General features: G+C 38.5%; 3 protein-coding genes and 1 long non-coding RNA gene across 5 annotated transcripts in view; 1 reads left to right on the top strand and 3 right to left on the bottom strand.

Moving 5' to 3' along the window:
* The window catches only part of LOC146457127 (uncharacterized), a 32,970-nt gene extending 30,309 nt beyond the window's left edge, over window positions 1-2,661 (bottom strand). For both annotated transcript variants that reach the window (XR_014858588.1, XR_014858589.1), the window contains exon 1: window positions 1,828-2,661. This is a non-coding gene — a long non-coding RNA (uncharacterized LOC146457127). The remainder of the gene's footprint in view (window positions 1-1,827) is intronic.
* Window positions 2,662-2,798: 137 nt separating this feature from the next.
* On the bottom strand, window positions 2,799-10,990 carry LOC146457126 (uncharacterized). Its single transcript, XM_085092332.1, has 3 exons — window positions 10,838-10,990; window positions 10,387-10,706; window positions 2,799-5,636 (listed from the first exon to the last, which is right to left on the bottom strand). Exons 1-3 carry the CDS (start codon window positions 10,857-10,859, stop codon window positions 4,473-4,475), a joined length of 1,506 nt encoding a protein of 501 aa, XP_084948458.1. The 5' UTR covers window positions 10,860-10,990; the 3' UTR covers window positions 2,799-4,472.
* Window positions 10,991-14,397: 3,407 nt separating this feature from the next.
* LOC146457125 (nudC domain-containing protein 2-like) lies at window positions 14,398-19,244 on the bottom strand. Its single transcript, XM_085092330.1, has 4 exons — window positions 18,975-19,244; window positions 18,823-18,871; window positions 15,759-15,910; window positions 14,398-15,186 (listed from the first exon to the last, which is right to left on the bottom strand). Exons 1-4 carry the CDS (start codon window positions 19,161-19,163, stop codon window positions 15,112-15,114), a joined length of 465 nt encoding a protein of 154 aa, XP_084948456.1. The 5' UTR covers window positions 19,164-19,244; the 3' UTR covers window positions 14,398-15,111.
* The window catches only part of LOC146457123 (leucine--tRNA ligase, cytoplasmic-like), a 48,385-nt gene continuing 46,589 nt past the window's right edge, over window positions 19,205-21,000 (top strand). Inside the window, exon 1 of the mRNA XM_085092331.1 lies at window positions 19,205-19,362. Coding sequence (XP_084948457.1) covers window positions 19,258-19,362 — 105 coding nt within the window. The 5' untranslated portion in view covers window positions 19,205-19,257. The remainder of the gene's footprint in view (window positions 19,363-21,000) is intronic.

Here is a 21,000-nt window from a genome sequence, read left to right as displayed (position 1 = left end):
CATATTAAATGCGAATCAAGCGGTTAAACTAAACTCATGCGATACACTTTCAATGATAGCACGGTCAGTTTCTATAAGCTTGACAAAGTAGGCACATGAAAAGGTATCTCCGGGTGTGAGAAGGTGCGATCGACACGACAGACACAAAGTTGGACAAACAATAATACCTCAATGAGTTATATGCAAATTAGTCTCAACCGGACTCTACTGCGCATTTCCCCCTGACATATATAGTCCCTTTAACTGTGCTAAGAGAGGCATCTAGACCATGTTTATTAAGTCAAGTTTATAAAAGGCAGCCGAATAATACAAGATCACAAAGTATATATAAAACAATCCTGTGATGTGACAGATAAGACGAGTGACAAAGATTGACGAGTATCAAATGAATAACTGACATATACTACATGCCTGGCAAGAGTGGAATAGCTGCACAATGTTATTCAAAATATATCAATCAACAAAACAGTATCAGGCTACTTCAATATCCTAATATTTATTATTGAGATATCACAGTTCAAATTTGGAAGGGAAAAAACTTATCAAGACTTGTTACTTGTTCCTGAATTTCAAAATTCCCTGACACAGTTAATTTTGACATAAATTTTGTAGCCAACACGTGCATCCACAGGGGATTACATCATTTTATAATGCTGCTAGCCAATGAACAGCACCCTAGGCTATGGTATCAGCTACAATAGAACAGCATTTGCAGTAAATTCAATGATGTTCTCAAAGTCGCTTCAGTGCTTGTAGACAAAACACACTGGAAATATCTAATGAGCACATACAAATTCAATGCAGGATAATTTTTAACCCAGTCTGGAGAATCCAGAAGTACGCAGGTCGGGAAGTCTACAAGTCTATACCTGCCAACTCTCATGCATTATATGTGAGCCGCACACCTGCGGACTAAAGACATCGATCTCGCCCCCTGGAGGACAATTATTTCTCCAGCTGACCAACAAATCCGGACGAGTTGTTCTTTAACACGATTAATAACAAAAATTCAATTAAATTTCTCCTGAAAAGGTGCTTAAAGTGGACTTTGTGTCCTAACTGTATAACACACTAACATTTTTGCAGAAGCTTTCAAATGTCTACAAACCGTTCAAACAGAAGTGTTCAAAGGTCGACGGAACATCTTCGGACATTTTCGGCAACGTTCAGAAGTCTTCGGAAAATAGTCGAAAATTTTCGGAAGTGGCTGGGACGTTTTCGCAAATCCCAGTCATGACAAGACGAAAATCTCACGCATTTGACTCAGAAAAAGTTGGCAGGTATACAAGTCAGCAGCTCTGATCTGCAAGCCTGCAGTCTGCATTTGTCACACACCGGTTATCTTTCATTTCTTGTGGGGTTTACTCTATTTTATCTTATTTCATATTGTTGTTAGTATTTTCTTCCAGTTCTAATGCTAGCACTTAAGCTTACTTTCACATTGAAACTCCTATATAGGGTCTTTATACCTGGTCTGCATTTTACTCCTAGTCTGCAGCCTGCAGTCTGTCTGCATTCCGCGTTTTACACTGACCGTTTATTTTTCATTGACTATGGGACCCTGAAATTTAACCTTGTCACGGGCTAGCTTGCGGCTGTTCAACAAGCGAGGCGCTTATGAAATTGCTCCCATGAAAACTCATGAAATGTAGGCGTGAACAGACTAAAACGGTGAAAGGAATTTCGTCTGAGAGGTGGGAAGGTCAACATTATGCACAATATAATTATGTACTAGCTCACATAAATATCCATTCAAAAGCAACTGGGTCAAAAGGTCAATAAGATTACATGGGCGGACGGCAGAAATTAAATTCCAAACACACTTACTTTTACTTGCCAGACTTGCTATTGACTCAGCTGTAACAGCCTCCTTCAATGTCCGATACCAAACTTTGCATTTAGCATGCTTTCATTCCAAAAAGCAGCCAAGTTGTTCGCCTGTTCGGTGAGAACACGAGGGACACTTCACGTCAGTAGAATCGCCGTCCTCAACATATCCCGAGGCGGAGACTGGGACGAGAAGCAAAATACGTCTATCCCCCAGCCCTAGGGGACAAACCCGCCATACCCTTGACATTCCCCAGTTTGTCCCGGTTCTGGGCGGGGGAAGGGTGAGATTGCACTTGCCATGCTCCTGCTGACGTTTGTATGTACGGGTGAACACGGGCAAATCATGGTCCGAGGATCTTATCCAATCTTAGAAATTCAATGTCACAAGCATGCAGTAAAGAAAGAACAAACAAACAAACAAACAAAACAGCTGGGAACCAATTGCAGTCAAATCCATGATATTCACCACTCTGCCCGAGGCTCTAAGTATAATGTTATAAAATATGTTCATGTGACTTAATAGGCCATTTCCGAGTTGCTGTGAACCTCACTATAAAAGCAAGGCAAAGTGCAAAACTTCTCATGTGAAAATTAGTTTTATTTGTGTGCATTTGAATGAAAACTAATTTTCATAACAAAACCTCTGCACTTAGCCTCGCTTTCATAACAAGGTTCAAAGCAACTCGGAAAATGGTCTATTGTATCCCCCATGCTGCTGTGATCAGCAATTCCTGAACATTCTTTGTGGTAAAAAAGAAATGGTAGCTCCCATTGGAATCCCAGCAACTCAGAGGTTAGAGCAACAGATGGGTGGGCTTGGTTATTAAACTGTTACTGTAAAGTATTGAATATTGGAATTATTCCAAAAGTAAACCCCTCAAAACGAAAAAAGACTCCTATAATCAGCTTCTCCAAAGATAAGCCCCTAGGGGATTATATTTGGGAATTGCCCTCAAACACAAAATAAATCAAAGTAAATTTCACATATCATTATGACCAATTTTTATTATTTTATAAATGAATGATTCTGTACACTGAACTTTGAGCTACTGTATTAACTACAGTATGTACTATAAACTGATGTATAACTTTGACAGTATGTACAGTATTTACATTTCCAATAAAGTTTATTTGATGTTGTATTGTTAAGTAAGAAATCTCCTTTTGCTAATGTGTCATTCTGTGCATCTCAGGAAGGTCCAAAAACTCTGGTTTCTTAAAGTTGATACACATCATACATAGAAAGGGCTACTGGAATTTAAAAAGAAAATTGTGAGTAGCCATGCATTTTCAGAGACAATATTATCTTTATTTCTGGAAAAAAATGCCGTACATACATTGTTGATATGTACAGTAAAGCTTTTTTCATTATTGTTACTGAATTATCTCTGATATACATGTGGTTACCCTCAATTGTCTTGGTGGATTTCAATAATCATTGCAAAGATCTGTTTTCCTGGGCTGCACAGTCATGAACTACCAAAGAAAAAAAAAACCTGCATTAAGGACTGTGCCTACTAATGCCAAAGTATTTTGGTGTGGTTTGTTACTATGTAGGAAAAGCAGATTTTAGCAAGGGCTACTGGAATACAAAAAGAATATTGGGGGTAACCGCACATTTTTTTAGAGATAATTAAGCGTTCCCAACAAATTTTCCAAATTGAAGCTTTAATATCGCTGAAAAATGCATGGTTACTCCCAGTTTTCATTTTGAATACCAAGAGCACTTGCTAAGTTCTACTTTCTCTGCATAGTTTTAAAACATGTAAAAAATATCTCTGTATTTGTAGGCACCACCCATAGGAATCCCGAGCATCCTAGATGTGCAGAACGTATACACAGTAACAAAAGGAGGCGCTGTCCTGAAGGTGGCCATCATTTTATATACAGTTTATGTTTGTTTTGATAATGTGCAGTTCCAGAAAAAATCCATACCCACCCCATGGAAGGTCATCGGAAATTCCTAGAGGGAGGGGGGTCTTAAAAGTCAAAATTTTAGAAGCAAAGTATGAAGCTAAACTGGAATTTCCTGGGGGGACGGGGGGTGCAAAACAAAAAACCTTCCGTGGGGGGAGTATGGATATTTTCTGGAACTGCACAGTTCAGAAAGTAGTCTGATACAACAATGAACAACATGCTCATTATTGTCTTTATCTGTTGTCACTAAAATCAGTTACAATTTTTATTGAAACATATTTTTTGTATGCTCCTTATAGGCCTCCTCTTTCCCACTTCTAAGCCCAAGGGCTTAACACTGACACTGACATGTTACAGTATGTGAATTGCTGTCAAATTATGCAAAAAAATATTTATCAAGTCATACTTGACGACTTAAGAAGAAGGGTTCTTTTGAAAAACATGGTGTCATTAATGATTATAGTGGAACTTCTGCTGATGCACCCCCATCAGAGCACAAACACTTGTTCGTGTCAACAAAAGATAAAATACATATGAGCTTTGGTGCAACCAAACTGAAGAGACCATAACAATGAGCATGAAGACTGAATGAAATGTAGCCTTGGGATTCACTGTACCAGTGACTAACAACTTGTCTCACAATAAAAATATACAATAATACATTCAAATAAAGGGGTCACGAAAAGTGTGAAATTTACACAACAATGTTTGATCTTACATGAAAGTTAAAATGCCAATAAAGGATTTGATTGTTTGTTTGGAGTTGAACAGGTATTTTGCTGTTCATTTTCCATGGGTATACCATGTAAAATTCCAGGACTGGAAGCACACCGAGGTATACTGCCCTGAGCATGCATTCCACCTGCAGCCGGTTGAGTCATTTTCTTAAACAAAGAATACACAAGATTTTGAGGCTGCAGTGGAAGTCTTGCAAGCTTTTCTGCTTCTGCCTGCTTTTGTAAGAGTGACAGATTATGCTGTGCATCTTCATCTCCTGCCTCAGCTGCCATGCGGTAAAAGCGAGCCGCCTCATTCTTGTCAACACTGAAACCCCCAAGGCCATGCTCATAGAATACGCCAACATTGTACTGTGCCCCAGTATGCCCACGCTCAGCTGCAGCCTTGTAGAAATGTGCTGCTTTTAAGAGGTCCCTTTCAATGCCAAGACCATGCTCATAGCATATACCAAGATTAAACTCAGCTGATGGGTGCTTTTTAGCTGCAGCCATTTTAAGGTAGGGTATTGCTTTGTAATAATCACAGTGGTTTGATGATTCATCAGCATAGTATAACCCCAGGTATAACTGAGCTTTACATAAGCCATTTCCTGCAGCTTCTTTGAGGAGTTCCAGAGAGTGCTGTGGATCTTTTGGCAGACCACCAAGGCCCTCCATATAAAACAATGCCAAGTTAAATATGGCACCAGTCTGGCCCTGAGCTGCGGCAGTTTTGTAGCACTCTGCTGCTCTGACCAGGTCTTTGTCCACTCCTTTTCCACTTTCAAAGCATAAGCCAAGATTAAACTGCGCCAAGGCATGGCCTCTTTCACTAGCTTGGGTAAAAAGGAGGAATGCTTTGTGATGCTGTTTTAGAGATGCAAACTTGATAGCCAGTTTGTTTTGAGTGGCTGCTGTACAGTCACTAAAGCTGGATTGGAATGATGCAATAGCCTCATCAAGGGAGTCTGTCGGTTTGGCATTTGCTATTTGAGTCTGGGAACCCTGTGTAATGGGAAGTACACCCAGGGTCGTGTATGGCCTGCTTGTTATTAAGCTTGACAGTAGTTGAGATGGAATACTCTTGACATTAATGTGAAGTGGGGACTTCTCATCTGTTATAAACTTGCGGCAGGCAAGGAGACTGGATAAGGCCAACACTCTACTGCACCACTGAAAAGACAAAAGAGTCAATGAGATGACTAAGACATCAACTATTTTGAGAATGATGTATTATTCAAAGTTACACAGGCATACTTGAAAAAAGGAAATCCGAGTGCTCCTATCAGGAGTCAAACCTAAGACCTTCCGATTACTAGTTGGTCAACTACTTTGTTTGGGAAAACAACATAAAAAACCAGCATAATTTTATGGAATTTCTAAAAGGGTCTAATAAAATACTAAAATCTGGAATGTTGCAACTTGTCACTTCACTTTCTGTGAATGAGTCTTAGATAATAAATCAAGAATGTGTGGTTCCAGAAAATATCCATACCCCCACCACGGAGGGAATTGGAAATTCCAGAGGGGTGGGGGTGTCAATGGCCCAGCAAATTCCAGAGGGGAGGAGGGGTGAACGGTTGGATAAGTTTCCAGAGGGTCAACTTCACGTTCATGTCAGACGTAATTGTTCAAAATTATAACTTACCAAATTAGCAACTTCGTAGATCTTTCTTGAGGACGTAACTTTGTTTAAAGAAACCCTTGTTACATTAAAAACATGTTTCCTTTCTCCGAAAAGCCTTTGTAAGCGAAGTAGTCCAAGTGAGACAAGAAATCTTTGTCTGCGTTGCGTGACTCAGTTATTATAAAACTGTCGTTTGTGAAACTTTCTTGCGTAGAGAAATATTGTTCACTGGCTACAATTGAATTTTTACCAATGTTTAAAAGGGAAACTTTTGTATAGCTATAAAGTGAAAGCCCCAATTTTACATAAAACATTTAAATATTTGTTTGTTATTTTTGTATAAAGTTACGGGCAAAGGTCAATTCCCGTGGTCAATTGATCAGTTTGTCAAAACTCACCTGTGTTAAAACTTATTTTGTCCAAAGTATTTCAACTCAAAGTCCAAAACTATTAACTTAATTTCTATGCCAAAATTTAGCAAAATAGAGCCAATTCAACATTCTTTTAATGCGTTATTGATCTCATACAAAATTTGCATAAGAACGTGAACATGCTAATTTCGTTTTGCGGCTCCATTTCGTCTGCGGTTTCAAGTTACGATCTGAAATGTCTCCCTTCCCTGCTAATGCTTATTTTGTCCAAGCTATTCTGATTCAATAGACTGAATGATTACCAAGAGAAATATTGACTGACTAGAACTAAAGCGATAATCCTTTTGATCTCCTACAAATTTGCATAGGAACGTAAACATGACATATGCAAATTAAATGAAAACACATTTTTGCATTGCCGGACTTATTCCAACAATTTAGATTTAAAATCTTCAGCGAAGCTAATGGTAAAGTTTGATGTCAATGACCACAGGTAAATATAAAACACAACAATTATTTCAGTATCAAGAGCTTTTTGGCAAACTCTACCGGTGAAATTGAACGGCGCGCGCGCTCTTCGCTAACGCATATTTTCTCCTCGTGTAGGCAGTTCTTGATATTTCTAAAATGTTCACATCAAACTGATTTTTGAGGCGTTCTTTTCAAGTAAAACTTTTCCAGACGGGGGTGGGGGTTTATTCTGTATTTGAGGAATTTCCGAAGGGGTGGGGGGGTTAAAAAATACCTGGAAAATGGAAAATCCTGGGGGGTGGGGGGGTCCTATGTGAAATTCCCTCCGTGGTGGGGGTATGGATATTTTCTGGAACTACACAATGCCAAATTTGATGAACATGTTACAGTCAATTTGTATCACGCGTGACCAGTATTTTTGAAATTTGTAAGGAGTTTTGAAATTTATATGTCAGTTTTGAACATCGCCAAAGAGATTTCAGAGTCCCCGTAGAAATTTCCCTGGGTTATTGATGGTATAAAGCTATAAATTTTTCTTCACATTGTGTAGTTCCAGAAAATATCCATACCCCACCCCAGAAGGGATTGGAAATTCCAGAGAAGTTGGAGGGGAGGGGGGGTCAAGGGTCCAGAAAATTCCTGAGGGGGGGATGTATCAATAACATATTTGTTTTTTCCACACCGGTTCCATGATTCCAAAAGTTTTCAAGTCAAATCACTATAGATGGAACCTCTCGTAGGTGACCACCTCTCGTAAGCAACCACTTTTAGAGATGATTGTTTAAAATTTTCAATTGTTTCTAACCTCCTGTAGGCGACCATTTGACACACAATCGGCTGTGTCTCTCAAATTGAAATTGAAAAATGTGTCGCTGTAACATATTGGCCACATCATTACAGTGGACGCCGTAAATCTCACAGTCGAAGCTATTGGAAGTGTTTCCCGATACAGTGATAAAATACACATGCACTATACTTCACACTGGAATAAACTTTCATCAGATTGAATCCCATGTGGGAAAAAAAAACTCTCTCATCTATAATCTTTCTTATCTTTTTGCTTATGCTTTGTTCCCTGAAAAATTTAGACAGCGCCACCTGGAGTAATAAAAGAGTCAAGTTTCTTTCACAATAATTGCCTCAATCGCTGTATTAAGTAATTTGTGAGATACAAACAATAATCACCATAGAACCTAAGATGTTTTGCCTAGAATAATTTTGGACCAGTCTTAATATACTTGTTGGTAAGAAGTTATTACTATAGGTTTCGATAAGCACTGGCAAAAGGGTTAGATCTCTGCCATTACCATATGTATATTACCTGAAATTTAGACCCCCTGTGATGTGACCACCTCCCATAAGCGACCACATATCCTTGACATTATGGGTGGTCGCTTACGGGAGGTTCAACTGTATTTTCGTTGTGATTAGGCTTGATTTCTGTCACCGCTCGAGTCCGATCATTTTCCGAAACAGCAGCTGGTAAACGAAGCCCATGTTGTGGAAATAAGATGAGTAAATCTTGTAAATTACACTCGCTTGAATGTCTGCCACACATATTTAACTAGGTACTTCTGTCACTTCAAACTACATCGTCTCTGCTGACACATATTTACGTCGCATTTTTTTGTTGTCATTTGCCAGCATGAAAAATATAATTTGAACTGAATTGCATCAACAATGAACTACAGTGACTGCAGTAGTTTGGAATTGACAGAAAACAGTTCTCTGATCCCAATAAAAATAATTCTTCGAGAACTAAGTAAAAACATGGTAAAACAATAATATTTATTATAGTTCAGGAGGCAAATATTATTTGTCAAAAGTTAGAAACCACGTGCTATAAATCAGATAAATAAACAACATCTTTAGCTTGTTCCTTCACGAATTTTAACTCAAAACATTAAATATATTTTCGCATAACAGACGGAAAAAATTTCTTCAATACCCATGGTAAACAACGTTGTATCAATGATTAAATAATTACATTTGCATATCACAAAAGGCATCCCAAGTGATTCACAGGAAGTGTGTAACACGAATCATTACTCACACCAATTATTTGGTTTACAGAACATTCCAGCATGTACGCTGACATGTTTTCGAACACAGGCATGCTGCTTGCGACTCATTTTCGGCTAAACTTTAAATGAAAAAAATTTAGTTCTGTAAAGATTTTCTAGCTCTGCCAGGTCTCCAGAGTAGGCAGTTTACCATAGTCTAACGAAGTCATAAATAAAAGAAAAGTTACGCAAGTTCCAAAATGGGCGACATGTCAAATTTTGACCGTCAGGAGACGAGACGCTAAATATTGTCACGGGAATAGATTGAATTACACTGTATGGCAAAAAAAAAAAAAAAAAAAAAAAAAAAATTGAGAAAGTGAAAAACATTTTTTTCAGGTAAATTCTCGTAATTATCTTCCAAAATGGGTGAACTTGCATTTTGATAGCTGTTCATTTATATTGAAGTGTTGCTGTTTTGTCAGAATAATGAAGCGGAATTGGTTGTAATGACAATAAGCATTTTTGATAACTACATTACCATGCGACTTCTGCTTATATCCTGGTCACAGTATATGCTAATTTACTAGAAAACACACGTAAGCATCCAAACTCAGCCTCTTGAACAATAAATAAGCTTATTTCTTGCTTTTACTAGAAATAGAAATATTTCCAGGGGACGTGGGGAAAAATGGGAATTTCCAGAGGGGAAATCTGTTCCGTGGGTGGAATATGGATATTTTCTGGAACCACACATTACAGCATCAGGCATTTCAAGAATAACAATTGTTTCCCAAGTATTTTGAATTTTTTTTTCTGTTAATGTGTCTTTTTCAGAAAGAAATTTCCAGAGAAATGTTCAACGTTCGACACACACGATGTTAATCCACTGTAATACAGTTAACTCTCGCATTGCAGATACCTCGCTATTGTGGACACCCCGATAATAAGTGAATGAAAACGCAAACAATGGATGGTATGCCTGTGCTCACTGGACCATACTAGAACGATGATGATGCAATTTGCTGTTTAATTAAAAACAAGTTTTCATTTGTTGAACCACCACAGTGGCGCAAATTTTAACACTTTAAAGATGTACATTTACAATCAATCAATCTTTACTACATGGTCACCGACTTTTAATCTAATGGGCAGTGAAAGAGAAAAAGAAATAAGCACCACATTCAGACATGTACATCGTATATCATTCGGCAACTGATGATGGGTGATTTTCATCCGAAACATGATTTACGCCGAACTCTGTAGTGTTGTGCTCTGTTTAGAATATTAGTCTGTCTGATGCTACCACAAAGCTTCGGTAAAAAGAAATACATGTATACAATATAAGCTTATATACATACAAAGGATTGTGGATCTGATGGCATATTTACTCGCCGGGTGAGATTTGTAATAAACTTATTTACATGTGTGTACAAAGTACTTTCACCTACCGATCCTATTTCCCCAGAGTATGGATTCGAGGTTTCTTCTTCCTTCCCACTGGCGAAACGAGTTGAATATCGGAGGGTTCGGATTCGTTCATCCTTCAAAAAATTCTGCGATATGCACCGCACTATATCCAAGCCCAAATTGTGTGGGATGCTTTCTTCGCTTTCTGCAGCTTGGCAGAACTTCCTGTGTTCATGGGTATGAGTGGACGCGGGTTGAAGAGCTCTGTCTTTCTCGTCTAGCGATGTTTTTGTCACGTCTTCCTTCTCAGCAGCTTGAAGCTGCCCAAGACAGCGTGAAGAATTTGTGGGACTCTTTAGCGCTACAGGGAAAATATGTGAAGGAACTTAGTCTTTTATCCGAAAACATCCAAAGAAATCAAAATGAACTCACTACTGATCAACCAGTTTCATGTTATGGTCCCTTGCCACATCAACATGAGCAGACACTAACCTTTCCTTAAAGCTCTCCACATCTTGTAAACGCGAAACGCTTAATAATTCGAACTCACGGTACAGCTGAAAGTCTCGCCATACTAGCCAACGAATCTATCGTGCACAGGTTCCAAAGGTTACTCGAGGCCCAATAGCCCAATGAGGTGATTGGCTAAAATACAACAGGAAGTACGTCATATTTAGCATAGACAAAGGACCGTTCAAGTGGTGTTCTCAATATCAAGGAGTCTAATAAAAGTCAAAGATGTGCTAATCAAGGTAAAATTTTCAGCAAAGAACTTCACATCAATTCTTTCTTTAGATTTTCTTTTTATGACCTGTAAAATGTAGTGTATTTGTTATCCAACTTAAATGTTCATTTTTAAATCTTTTTCGGGACCTTCTGTCATCAATCATTTCTACTATTATACTAATTATTGATAGGTATTTTTCAGTAAGTGATTCCTGACTGGCATAGTCGGAAAAAAGAAAATCTGAGTTCTCCCATTAGGAGTTGGGATGGGTATAACTTTTACCTTGTACTTTTTAACTTATGTTTGACACCATTATTTTGACACTAGAGCCAAACGTTGACCATGGTCTTTAGGTACTTCACAGGGACCCCACACAAAATTAAACGGTGTGACTGGTGACTGTTTACAAAATCTAGAGGATATATACCGGCGCGATTTGTATGGAAATGTTATCAGGTTCGTATTAAAGCCAAATGTTAGGGAAAATGTTCACCTGAAAAGTCACAATAAATGTAAACTTAGCTCAATCGTTGTGCTTTGTCGTTCTTTTGCCTGAAAACGGCGAATTTAGGCGATTTTGAAGGTTTTGCTTTCGTCGTTTACCTGAGCGTTATATTGAGAGACAAGGGAGGAAAGCTCTGTCAGAAATGCTCCAGCACCGAGGCGATTTTCACCCGGAAATTCGAACCGCCCGGCTTCCAAACCCAGCACCAGTTAATGCACTAGTCAATTGAAACCCCCACCCCCCCCCCCCCTCGGACCCGGGACAGGAAGGGGGATTTGATCAAATCATATCAAAACCTCCAGCCCCTGAGGAAAATCTTGAGATCAAATTCCCCTCCCCCTGGGAACAAATTGGCAAGGGGTTAAAAAAAAACCCAACCAAACAAAACAAGACAAAAGAAACCGTTCACACTGAATTAATCAGGAGCAAAATATTCTTTAATAAGGCAATAGTTTTCTTTTAATACATCTTAACAAAACTTGTTGTGGATTATTAAATTTTGCAAGAAATTATGTGAATTTCACATTTACAACAGAGCATTTCTGAACAGTAATAGCTTTGAAAATGTTAAACAGCAGATTCAGTGTAAAGCCGCTTTGGACTTGGTGCATCCACAAGTCCCACGCATTTGAAATGGAACCACTTTATAGGGCATCCAGGATTATCACAAGCAATCATATTTGGGTACAAGAGTAACAGGCCTGCACTGATCCCTAGTGTTTGTTTAAGCTTTTTCTATAATTTGGCTCTCACAGGTATATCTTTGACTGACCGCCCTCTCAGTGTAACATATGAGGGGAAGGTCTTTGTAGATGTTTTTGAGCCATGGTTGTTGCTCTATTAAATGCCAGGCTTTCATGAGGATTTGTTTTAAGTTTAAGTTCTCGGGACAACCTCTTTCCTGTAGGCATGGTTTAGGATTTTGAATTTACTCTTCAAATATGTTTTTAGAGAAGTTTGTTCTGAGAAGTCTCAGTGCTTTGCCTTTGATAAAGCCTTTTTTGACCCCTGGTGGGTGGCACGAAGAGAAGTGCGTATATTGAAATGTTTCAGTAGGTTTGAAGTGCGTACACACATCAAGAACTGAATTGCTTCTGAATCTTTCACCTTTATAAATGTTTGTATCCAGAAATGTTTCTGTTTCTGAAATTTCAGCCGTAAATTTAATTGTGGGGTGGTGTTTGTTTGCTTGCTCAATGAACTGCATTATCTCCTCTCCTTAAAGTCCAGAGGGAAAATATGTCGTCTATATATCGTTTCCAAATGAGCGGTTTTAAAATCTCCGTTTCAACCTTAGCTATGAGATATTGGCAAACGCGACTGCCATTTTGGTACCCATGGCTGCAGCATGGGTTTGTAGGCAGAGTTTTCCATAGAGCTGGAATGAATTTTCTTCTTTCTTTTGAATTGTCTTTAAACCAAATTTTGCGAAGCATTTCGCCAATAATCAGCAAATATGGATGGCGCGAAAATGACAACGTGCAGTCGATTGACTTCGCGAAGAACTTCGGTACCAGTTAACCACAGTCAAATCTCCCTGATTCCCTGAGGTGGGGACACTGTAAAGAAGCAAAACACATGTTATCTACTACCCCCAGGGGACAGATCTCTGATCAAAAGTGCTTGTATGCCCCTATTATCCCCCTATCTGTCCCGGGTCCGGCGGGGGTGGGGGTTTCAATTGACTAGTGCATAAGTCGAGATGTTAAGCTTTCCTCTCGTACCATTCTCTCTATATAAGTCCCATATAACTCTCAGGTTAACGACGAAAGCAAAACCTTCAAAATCGCCTAAATTCGCCGTTTTCAGGCAAAAGAATGACAGCACAACGATTGAGCTAAGTTTACATTTATTGTGACTTTTCAGGTAAACATTTTTCCTAACATTTGGCTTTAATACGAACCTTATAATATTTCCATACAAATCCTCTAAATTTTGTAAACAGTCACCAGTCACACCGTTTGTGTAGGCGCCCTGTGGGTACTTAAGAAAGAATCTTCCTCAGAATATCAGCCATTCCCAGAAGAGTTATATTTTGAAGCTCAGTGATATTGATTGCGCCTGGGATCCTCTCAATGCACTTATCTAGTCCCTTTTTGATGAGTCCTATAACAGCTGGAACCCTCTCTGTTTGGGGCATCTTCCACATTCAGACTATTGCAATTATTATTATCATCACTATGACCTTCCAGTTACTAGTTTGGATGCTCTGCCACTGAGCTACAGGACACTTGTAGGTGCTAGGGCATTTGAATAGCCCAGGTCATAGGTTTGACTCCTGTTGGGCAAACTCAGGTTTTCTTTTCCAGGTATGCCTGTGTCACTGACTGCAAAATACCATAATGATTATTATTTGTTCACCAGGCCTAAAACATAACATCATATTTCCTTTCACATATACTTATTATTCTCTAATTTGTCTTTCCTTTCTTTTGTTGTCTTATTATATTTAAGTACTGTCCATTGTGCATCCTGTTTTACGGCCTGTCAAGCAAGGTCCAATCCTGAACCTGTGGGGAGGGGTGGGGGACTATAGACAAGATGTTAGTGCATTGTTCCATGAAGCGCTTGGGCTTTGTTGGCTCGAGGCATTGTTAAACTGCTATATATCATATATATGAAAAGCAGATAGATTTCCATTGCCGGGTTTCCATTGAAACGAAGTAATGTTTTTGCTCAAATCTTCTCACATTCTAGGCAACTAAGTACACAATTTTAAAATGGAATAATCATCTCTCCACTCTATGGCTTTAAGAGTGCACTTGTTCCTAGTGCACAAAGCAAATTACACGATAAAAAAAGTCATTTGAATTAAAAAAATCAGTTTCACATAATTTTGATTTTATTATACATTTATAATTACTCTTTTTACATGACAGTTTCTGTTCTCTGTAATAGACCCTCCCTTTAATCCACTCTCCTCTACCATGATTATTGAAATGGTGGATTTGGCGTTTTTAACGAAACAAAGAAGAGCAAAATACAGTCGACTCCCGATAACTCGAACCCTCGCTAACTCGAACCTCGCGCTAACTCTAACCAATTTTCCTTTCCTTTCAGGTCATTTTCTATATAATTTTACCCTCGATAACTCGAATTTCCGACAACTCGAACTTTTTTCAATTTCCCTTGAAGGTTCGAGTTATCGGGAGTCGACTGTAATTATTTTCCTTCTCCTTCTGCGGTAACAACCATGTAATATTAAAGTATGTCCCTCCCTCTATTACAGCATCTATTGGTATAAAGTGTAATTGCTCACATTAAGAATTTACAAATAGCTTTCAAGGACTCAAGGACAAACCCAAGATGGTGAGTGAACTTGTGGGTGAGGGGGGAGGGGGTGGGGGAATTTGACACTCTTGGTTTGAACCGCTTACAAAATTGGTGAGATTGTGATGTCACTAAATTTCTCATTTTGAAGCGAGAAATGTTCACTTTTAAATTTTGCAGGATTGGAAAACATGACAAAAGTCCAAACTGCTGTACAGCTTGCCCTGGGTTTTATCATCTTCATAGTCTAACTGCTTTTCTTTGTTAGGTTGGAAATGTTGGGCCTCCTCCAGAATAGTTTCCAGATATGTTAGCGTTGCTGAAGTCAAAACCTGGATTCTGTCAAGAAAAAAATAAAACTTTTCACAAACTGTGAACATAAATGAACACCCAAAATGCAGGTTATTAGCATTTGCCTCAGGGGTGGTTGCTTTCAAGAGGTCTCAAATACTAGGTGGACTTAAGTTTCAAATTTTATTTGATTTCAGTTGGTGTAGTTATTAGTCATATGTTTACCTTTAGCTGTAACTAAAAAAATTACTTGGTGGATTTTTTCATAACCATAACATTAAAAGGTGAACTTGTTTGCCACTGTCTTTGTAAATTTCAAGGGGATTGAATGATTTTAACTGTGTGAAATTCAGCTAGAACTTCAAACATGAGTGTTTGGGGAGCTTCTTTCCCTTTAAGTTTTGAAACAGTCACACCCTATTAATATACAATAGCCCCTCTGGCTCAAAGATTGATTCTGCCACAACTATTGACAATGAAATACCAGTGTTTGTCTTCATTGGGTACTGTAAAAATATTTGAATGCCTGCCGTCTGTTACAAAGTCTGACTGCTAATTTCAGACAGATCTACTTAAGAAGAAGCTTTAGTCTAAATTAAAGACTTTGAGGTTTGCTGTACCTCTTTTTGAAATCTTTCTAGAGTCAACTTTTTTTCCATTTCATTAAATGTCCATGGATCAGCAGAATATTCATTTGACAGCAGTGAAGGCCAGCAGTTAGCAGCATCTCGTCCAGATTTCACCAAAATAATGCGAACAAGCTCATTGTCCTCTGAGATAGAAATAAAATTAAGGTTACCACCAAAGGTTATGACCAAAGTAAAGTTTAGCATTAATTCCAAAGTTTCGGGAAAACAAAACTTCAAAACTTAAAGTAACAAAATGCAAAAAGGAGAAATCATAAACTTTGAAACCTAAAATCTTGCAAATGTTTTTTTGGGAAAATATATCACCTTTGAGTGAATTAATAGGTATGTAGATTTGAAGGAAACCTGTGAAAGCAGGGAGTAGCCTTAAGAATAAAAAAGGCTTTAATCATCTGCCTAAGCTAAAAGGATACATACATGTACAATGTATTTCCTCAAGTAGTTAGACTTTTGCACCTTTTGCTTGTTTTGGACAATCTGTGGTCTGTAGCTGCTGTAAATGTGGCGTACTATTCTTGGAATTTTTTAATTTATTGATAATAATATTATTGACAGGTCTGGTTGCAGCATTTTTACCACAGAGCTGTTCATTTATGTGTGTGATTTTCAAGACAGCAGCTTTTAACAAGGTGGGTGCATATAGCAAAGGCGGGTCTGTAGATCACATTTAAAAAGAACATAAAAAGTACTCATTTCAAATGAAGTCAGTTCACCATGTCTTTTAATTATAAAGTATTCACCTCTCCCTGGAAAGATGACAGGTTTTGAAATTGTCAGGAAAAAAAGTCATTAAACATTTCAAGCTAAAAAATAAATCGTAGCTCAGGAAAATATTCTATAAAAAATTACATAATATTTGTACTACCCTATGAATTGATAAACATGACATTCACATGATTAATATGTCATTGTCTTCCTCATGGGATTATATAATACCCCAAGACTAAACAAGAGAAAATATTGGGGAATACAAGAGGATGGATTGGATTCTTTGCTCCTGGGCAGGAGAAAATTCTTGACCTTGTGTTAAGATCAAAGACTGGAGGAATGTACAGGTTTGTTAAACCATGGGGGAGAGTCAACAGGATTTACCACTTTTTTTTTCATTGCCTATTACTACATCCAATTAATTTCTTAGCTAAAACAAAATATATTTTATTTTCCCTGAAAACTAGAACAATGCTTACTTTGGGATGCTGACTTTTTTTTTATACAACAATACTGACTTTATTAAGTTCATTCAATTACTCATAACATCATTGTATCATAAACTCTGTCTGCATAGAAAATCAAATTATGCTTATTTATGTAATTTGCTCTCAAATTTTCTTCTGTTAGATGTATCTTGTTTATTAAGTCTGATTTGAGCTGTTGAAATAATGCACCTTTCAATGTTAAGCTGCGGGGGAGGGGGGATGCTGGCATAGGCGTGGGATTTGAAGTAACAAGTCTGCCAGTGGTAGGGACTTTTGATCATTCATCGATTCCTGGGGGTCGGGGCTTTTGACTTTAACTGACTGTAGACTGGGCTCCACCGACGTCATCTTGGATGACCAAGAAAGACTGGAAATGAGTACCACCATTTTGAAAATATTAGAATTCACCAGAAGCAGACTGCCTCTGCGATTTCCTCTGCTTTTATCACGCCATGAGCAAAAGAAAGGTGAGTGAATCTGAGCACTCTATTTTCTGTATAATAAAGGTCAACGCATCTTCCATCTAGGTTGAGATTTATTCAGATAGATGAGCTTTTGTGATAACGTCCCTGGGCATGGAAAATTTGCACTCTTTTGACCAACGATAACTTCCCTGGGGTCGGCCATTTGAACAGAAAAATGATCTGAGGTCAAATCCCCCTGCCTGTGCCCAGTCTCCCCCTCCCACAGCTTAACACTGATCTAACAAATAGATTCCATTTTGCCGTGCAACTGTACAGATGATGTCAAAATGTGGTGAGAACAAGGAAGTGCGCTACGAGACGCCGGCGAGTAACGTGACTGAAGTTCTTACCATGTTTTTGATGTCATCTGTCCGTTATCAGAGTACAGACCCATGGCAAAATGGAATCTATTTGTTTTATACAATAGCCAAGACATTTCAACACATTTGGTGAGTGAGCATCGTGTTGACTGAGCTGAGTCAAAGACTTTCCAGCAAACTTTCAGACTACTACATAGACACAATTGTGTTCCTTAAATAAGTATAATCCAAAAAAATTTCACTAACAATATTTTCAAAACTAACCTTTATTCCAGTAGGAATTTCTGCCCCCAAAATATAAAAGCATGTCAGCCAGTTGCTTCACTGTGATTTGAAATCGATTACTCGCCAGTGCCGGATTTCTATCAGCGACAAAAATTAATTTGGGCAAATATTTCCTTCCCTTTCACATCACAACAAAGTTCTAGGTTACTCTCAACGGCCTTTGTCCAATTTTTCTTCGGACAATTTTCCTTTCTTGCGAAAATTTGCCTATGTTTGTCCACTACTCGCAAAAACAGTTTGCAAAACTTTGTTGACCAGTCACTCTTGCTGGACTCTAGACTCAGATCAGGTGCGCCGGTCACACCACTCAATGACCTCAATTGTGCGTCTATACTCTAATCACAAACTCCACTCCACCAATCACAACGCAAGTTTTACACTGGTCATTGTATAAAGGTGTAGACTGTAGTCAACAGAGCTTCTTCTTTCTCCGCTTATATAAGAGGGACGTAAGGAAGATACCCTGCTGAGTGACACCTGACCCCAGAGGTGAATTCTTCCAAGATTCCTCCTCCCCTGGAGAAATTTTCAAGTTTGTTTGAGTGATTTTACAATCTAGTCAACCCCAGGAGAAAGCCGATGATCGATGACATTCTGCATACCAGGGAAGGTTCCTGCCCCAATCCTAGAGAGAGAGAGCTAAGGTTGGATATCATGCTACAGAAGGTCTTCTATGTAAACTATTGGTCCTTTCAAAGTGGAACCCCATAAAGTGAGACTGCAAAGCACTTAGGAAATTTAAAAAATAAGAACAACAACATGCAACAAATACCTAAAACCCATGTACTTTCATCTGCCAAAACAGTTCCAAAGAGGCCTCCCTGTGAAAAAAAATGACATAAGTAATATACGATAAGCAAATAAAAGAAGTTGCCTTCAGACTTCAGAAATCAAATTAAGCCTTAGCTTAGCTTAATTTGTCACCTTGAAAAACTCTTGCCCTTTCAAAGCAAATTTTATACTTTTTGGCTGGATATCACAGGTAACTTCCCGGCCCTTAGTTCCTTTAGGTACGTTGACCTCGATGAAGACTTCATCAATTGTCTGCGCCCAACTTCCCCATGGAGTCTTCGACGGAACAAGACCGCTTCTTTCATCGAAATGGTCGGCCATCTTGGATCACTACAATGTCAGTGTGACTTACATGACGTCGTCTTTTTATTACATGAAGTACCGCTGGCGTTAACTCACTGGCTCGTAATTTGTGATGCGCCTTGGCGCACGTGTGGTCAATTCTTTTGCCGGTATTTTTGCACCCAATTTCCTGAGATTCGAGACGCCAAAATACTGCAGCTTTCTCGCAGAGATGTCGGTGAGTGACACTGATGTAATATTTTCATTTTTCCGGGCGGGTTTGCTCCGATAACTTGCTCTTTTCTTTGGCGATGATGCCATATAAGTTGATAGTCTGTTATGGTTCGCTGCATAAAACAATTCTAATTTCGTCAAAATATGTAGATCTTAGATCTGATTATATTACTTTCCATTCTACCCAGATGGATGTAATTTTCTTTTTAAATTCAATACTGTGTAGATTGCCTTTTTTGTTCTCCTTGTACGACAATCGCACTATCTGATGCAATAGTATGCCATATTCCTGGAATTGTACGCATGTGTTGTTCTGTGAAAATTACCATCTACTGGAAATAGGTCGGCAAAGCGTACGTGCGTCTAGTGTAGCTAGTTACCGTGTAGCAAGAAAATTTTGTGGGAGTTTTATTTTGCAGATCGGCGAGTTTTTGTGGTTTGCGGGAACAAATATTTGCGGCTCGAGATGACTAAAATTTTTGCTAGGAACTAATTTTTGCGATGCTCTGTTCAAGCAGCAGAGCATTTAAGTGGAAGAAACCTTAATATTTTTAATACTTTTATTGTACCGTATGTCGAGTCACAGTTCACTCTACTTACATATTAGAGACATATCACTGTAATACCTTACTGCGTAAAGGGACTGAACAACAACAAAACAAAACAAAAAGCCTACCTGGCCTAAGATGCACAACCAAACACTATATTATTTTATAAGAAAGCAGTATGAATGTTTGAATTACCGTATTTGAAACCTTTCTAGGCATACAGAGGGGCTTTCGAGTGAAAGATGTAACAAGTATACAACTTTGAGACCTAACTGGGAGCGGCGTGCTAAAATGCAAAACTTTGCCCTATTGTAACGCATTGAGGCAGACTCAGCCGATGATAATAACACTCTTGTTCAGTTGAAGTTTCAAGAGTTGAAATAACTTCTGTGCAGGCCGCCGCAGAAGCGCCACTAAAGGATGGTTGGTCTGTTTAAGTCCGATGTATATCGCCCCAGTGGCGCAGATCTATTAAAAGTCGAGTTTTTAATTTGACTGAAGGGAGTTAATATTTGCGGCGTTTTATTTTGCCAGTGTTTATTTCTGTGGGAACTAATTTCTGCGGATCGGGGTCAATCCGCAAAATCCGCAAAAATTAGAACCCGCAAAATTTTCATGCTACACGGTACATACATACATACATACATACATACATACATACATACAAACTTTATTGATGCTCCCTAAGTGGGTTTTTCAGCTCAATACAATAATTATTACAGTTACAAATCTAAATTAAATTATTGGATATAAGTACAACCATAATTACAATGTATCAAGAGTATTACAAGTATATATTAACCTAATAAAACATTTGTGACATGACGCCTAAAATTCTTGGGGCATTTTAAGGACTTAATATTATTATTCAAAGAGTTCCAGAGTTTGGCTCCTCTAAAAGCAAAAGATCGCTGCCCTGTTGACAGGCGACATAAGGGTATGTCCAAGGCACCAGACGATCGAGTTTGTCTATTATGGACTTGGGAACGTAGTATAAACTTATCAGCAAGATAGTCTGGAACAAGATTGTTAATACATTTGTGCACCATGGTTGCATCGTTTAAGATAAGTTTCTCTCCAAGAGGAAGCCATTT

Source organism: Pavona decussata, unplaced genomic scaffold (assembly GCF_977016875.1).
Source record: "Pavona decussata unplaced genomic scaffold, jaPavDecu1.1 SCAFFOLD_246, whole genome shotgun sequence".
NCBI classification, from domain to species: domain Eukaryota; kingdom Metazoa; phylum Cnidaria; class Anthozoa; order Scleractinia; family Agariciidae; genus Pavona; species Pavona decussata.
Note: the sequence above shows the minus strand (reverse complement) of the source record. Positions and strands in the feature narration are given on the sequence as shown.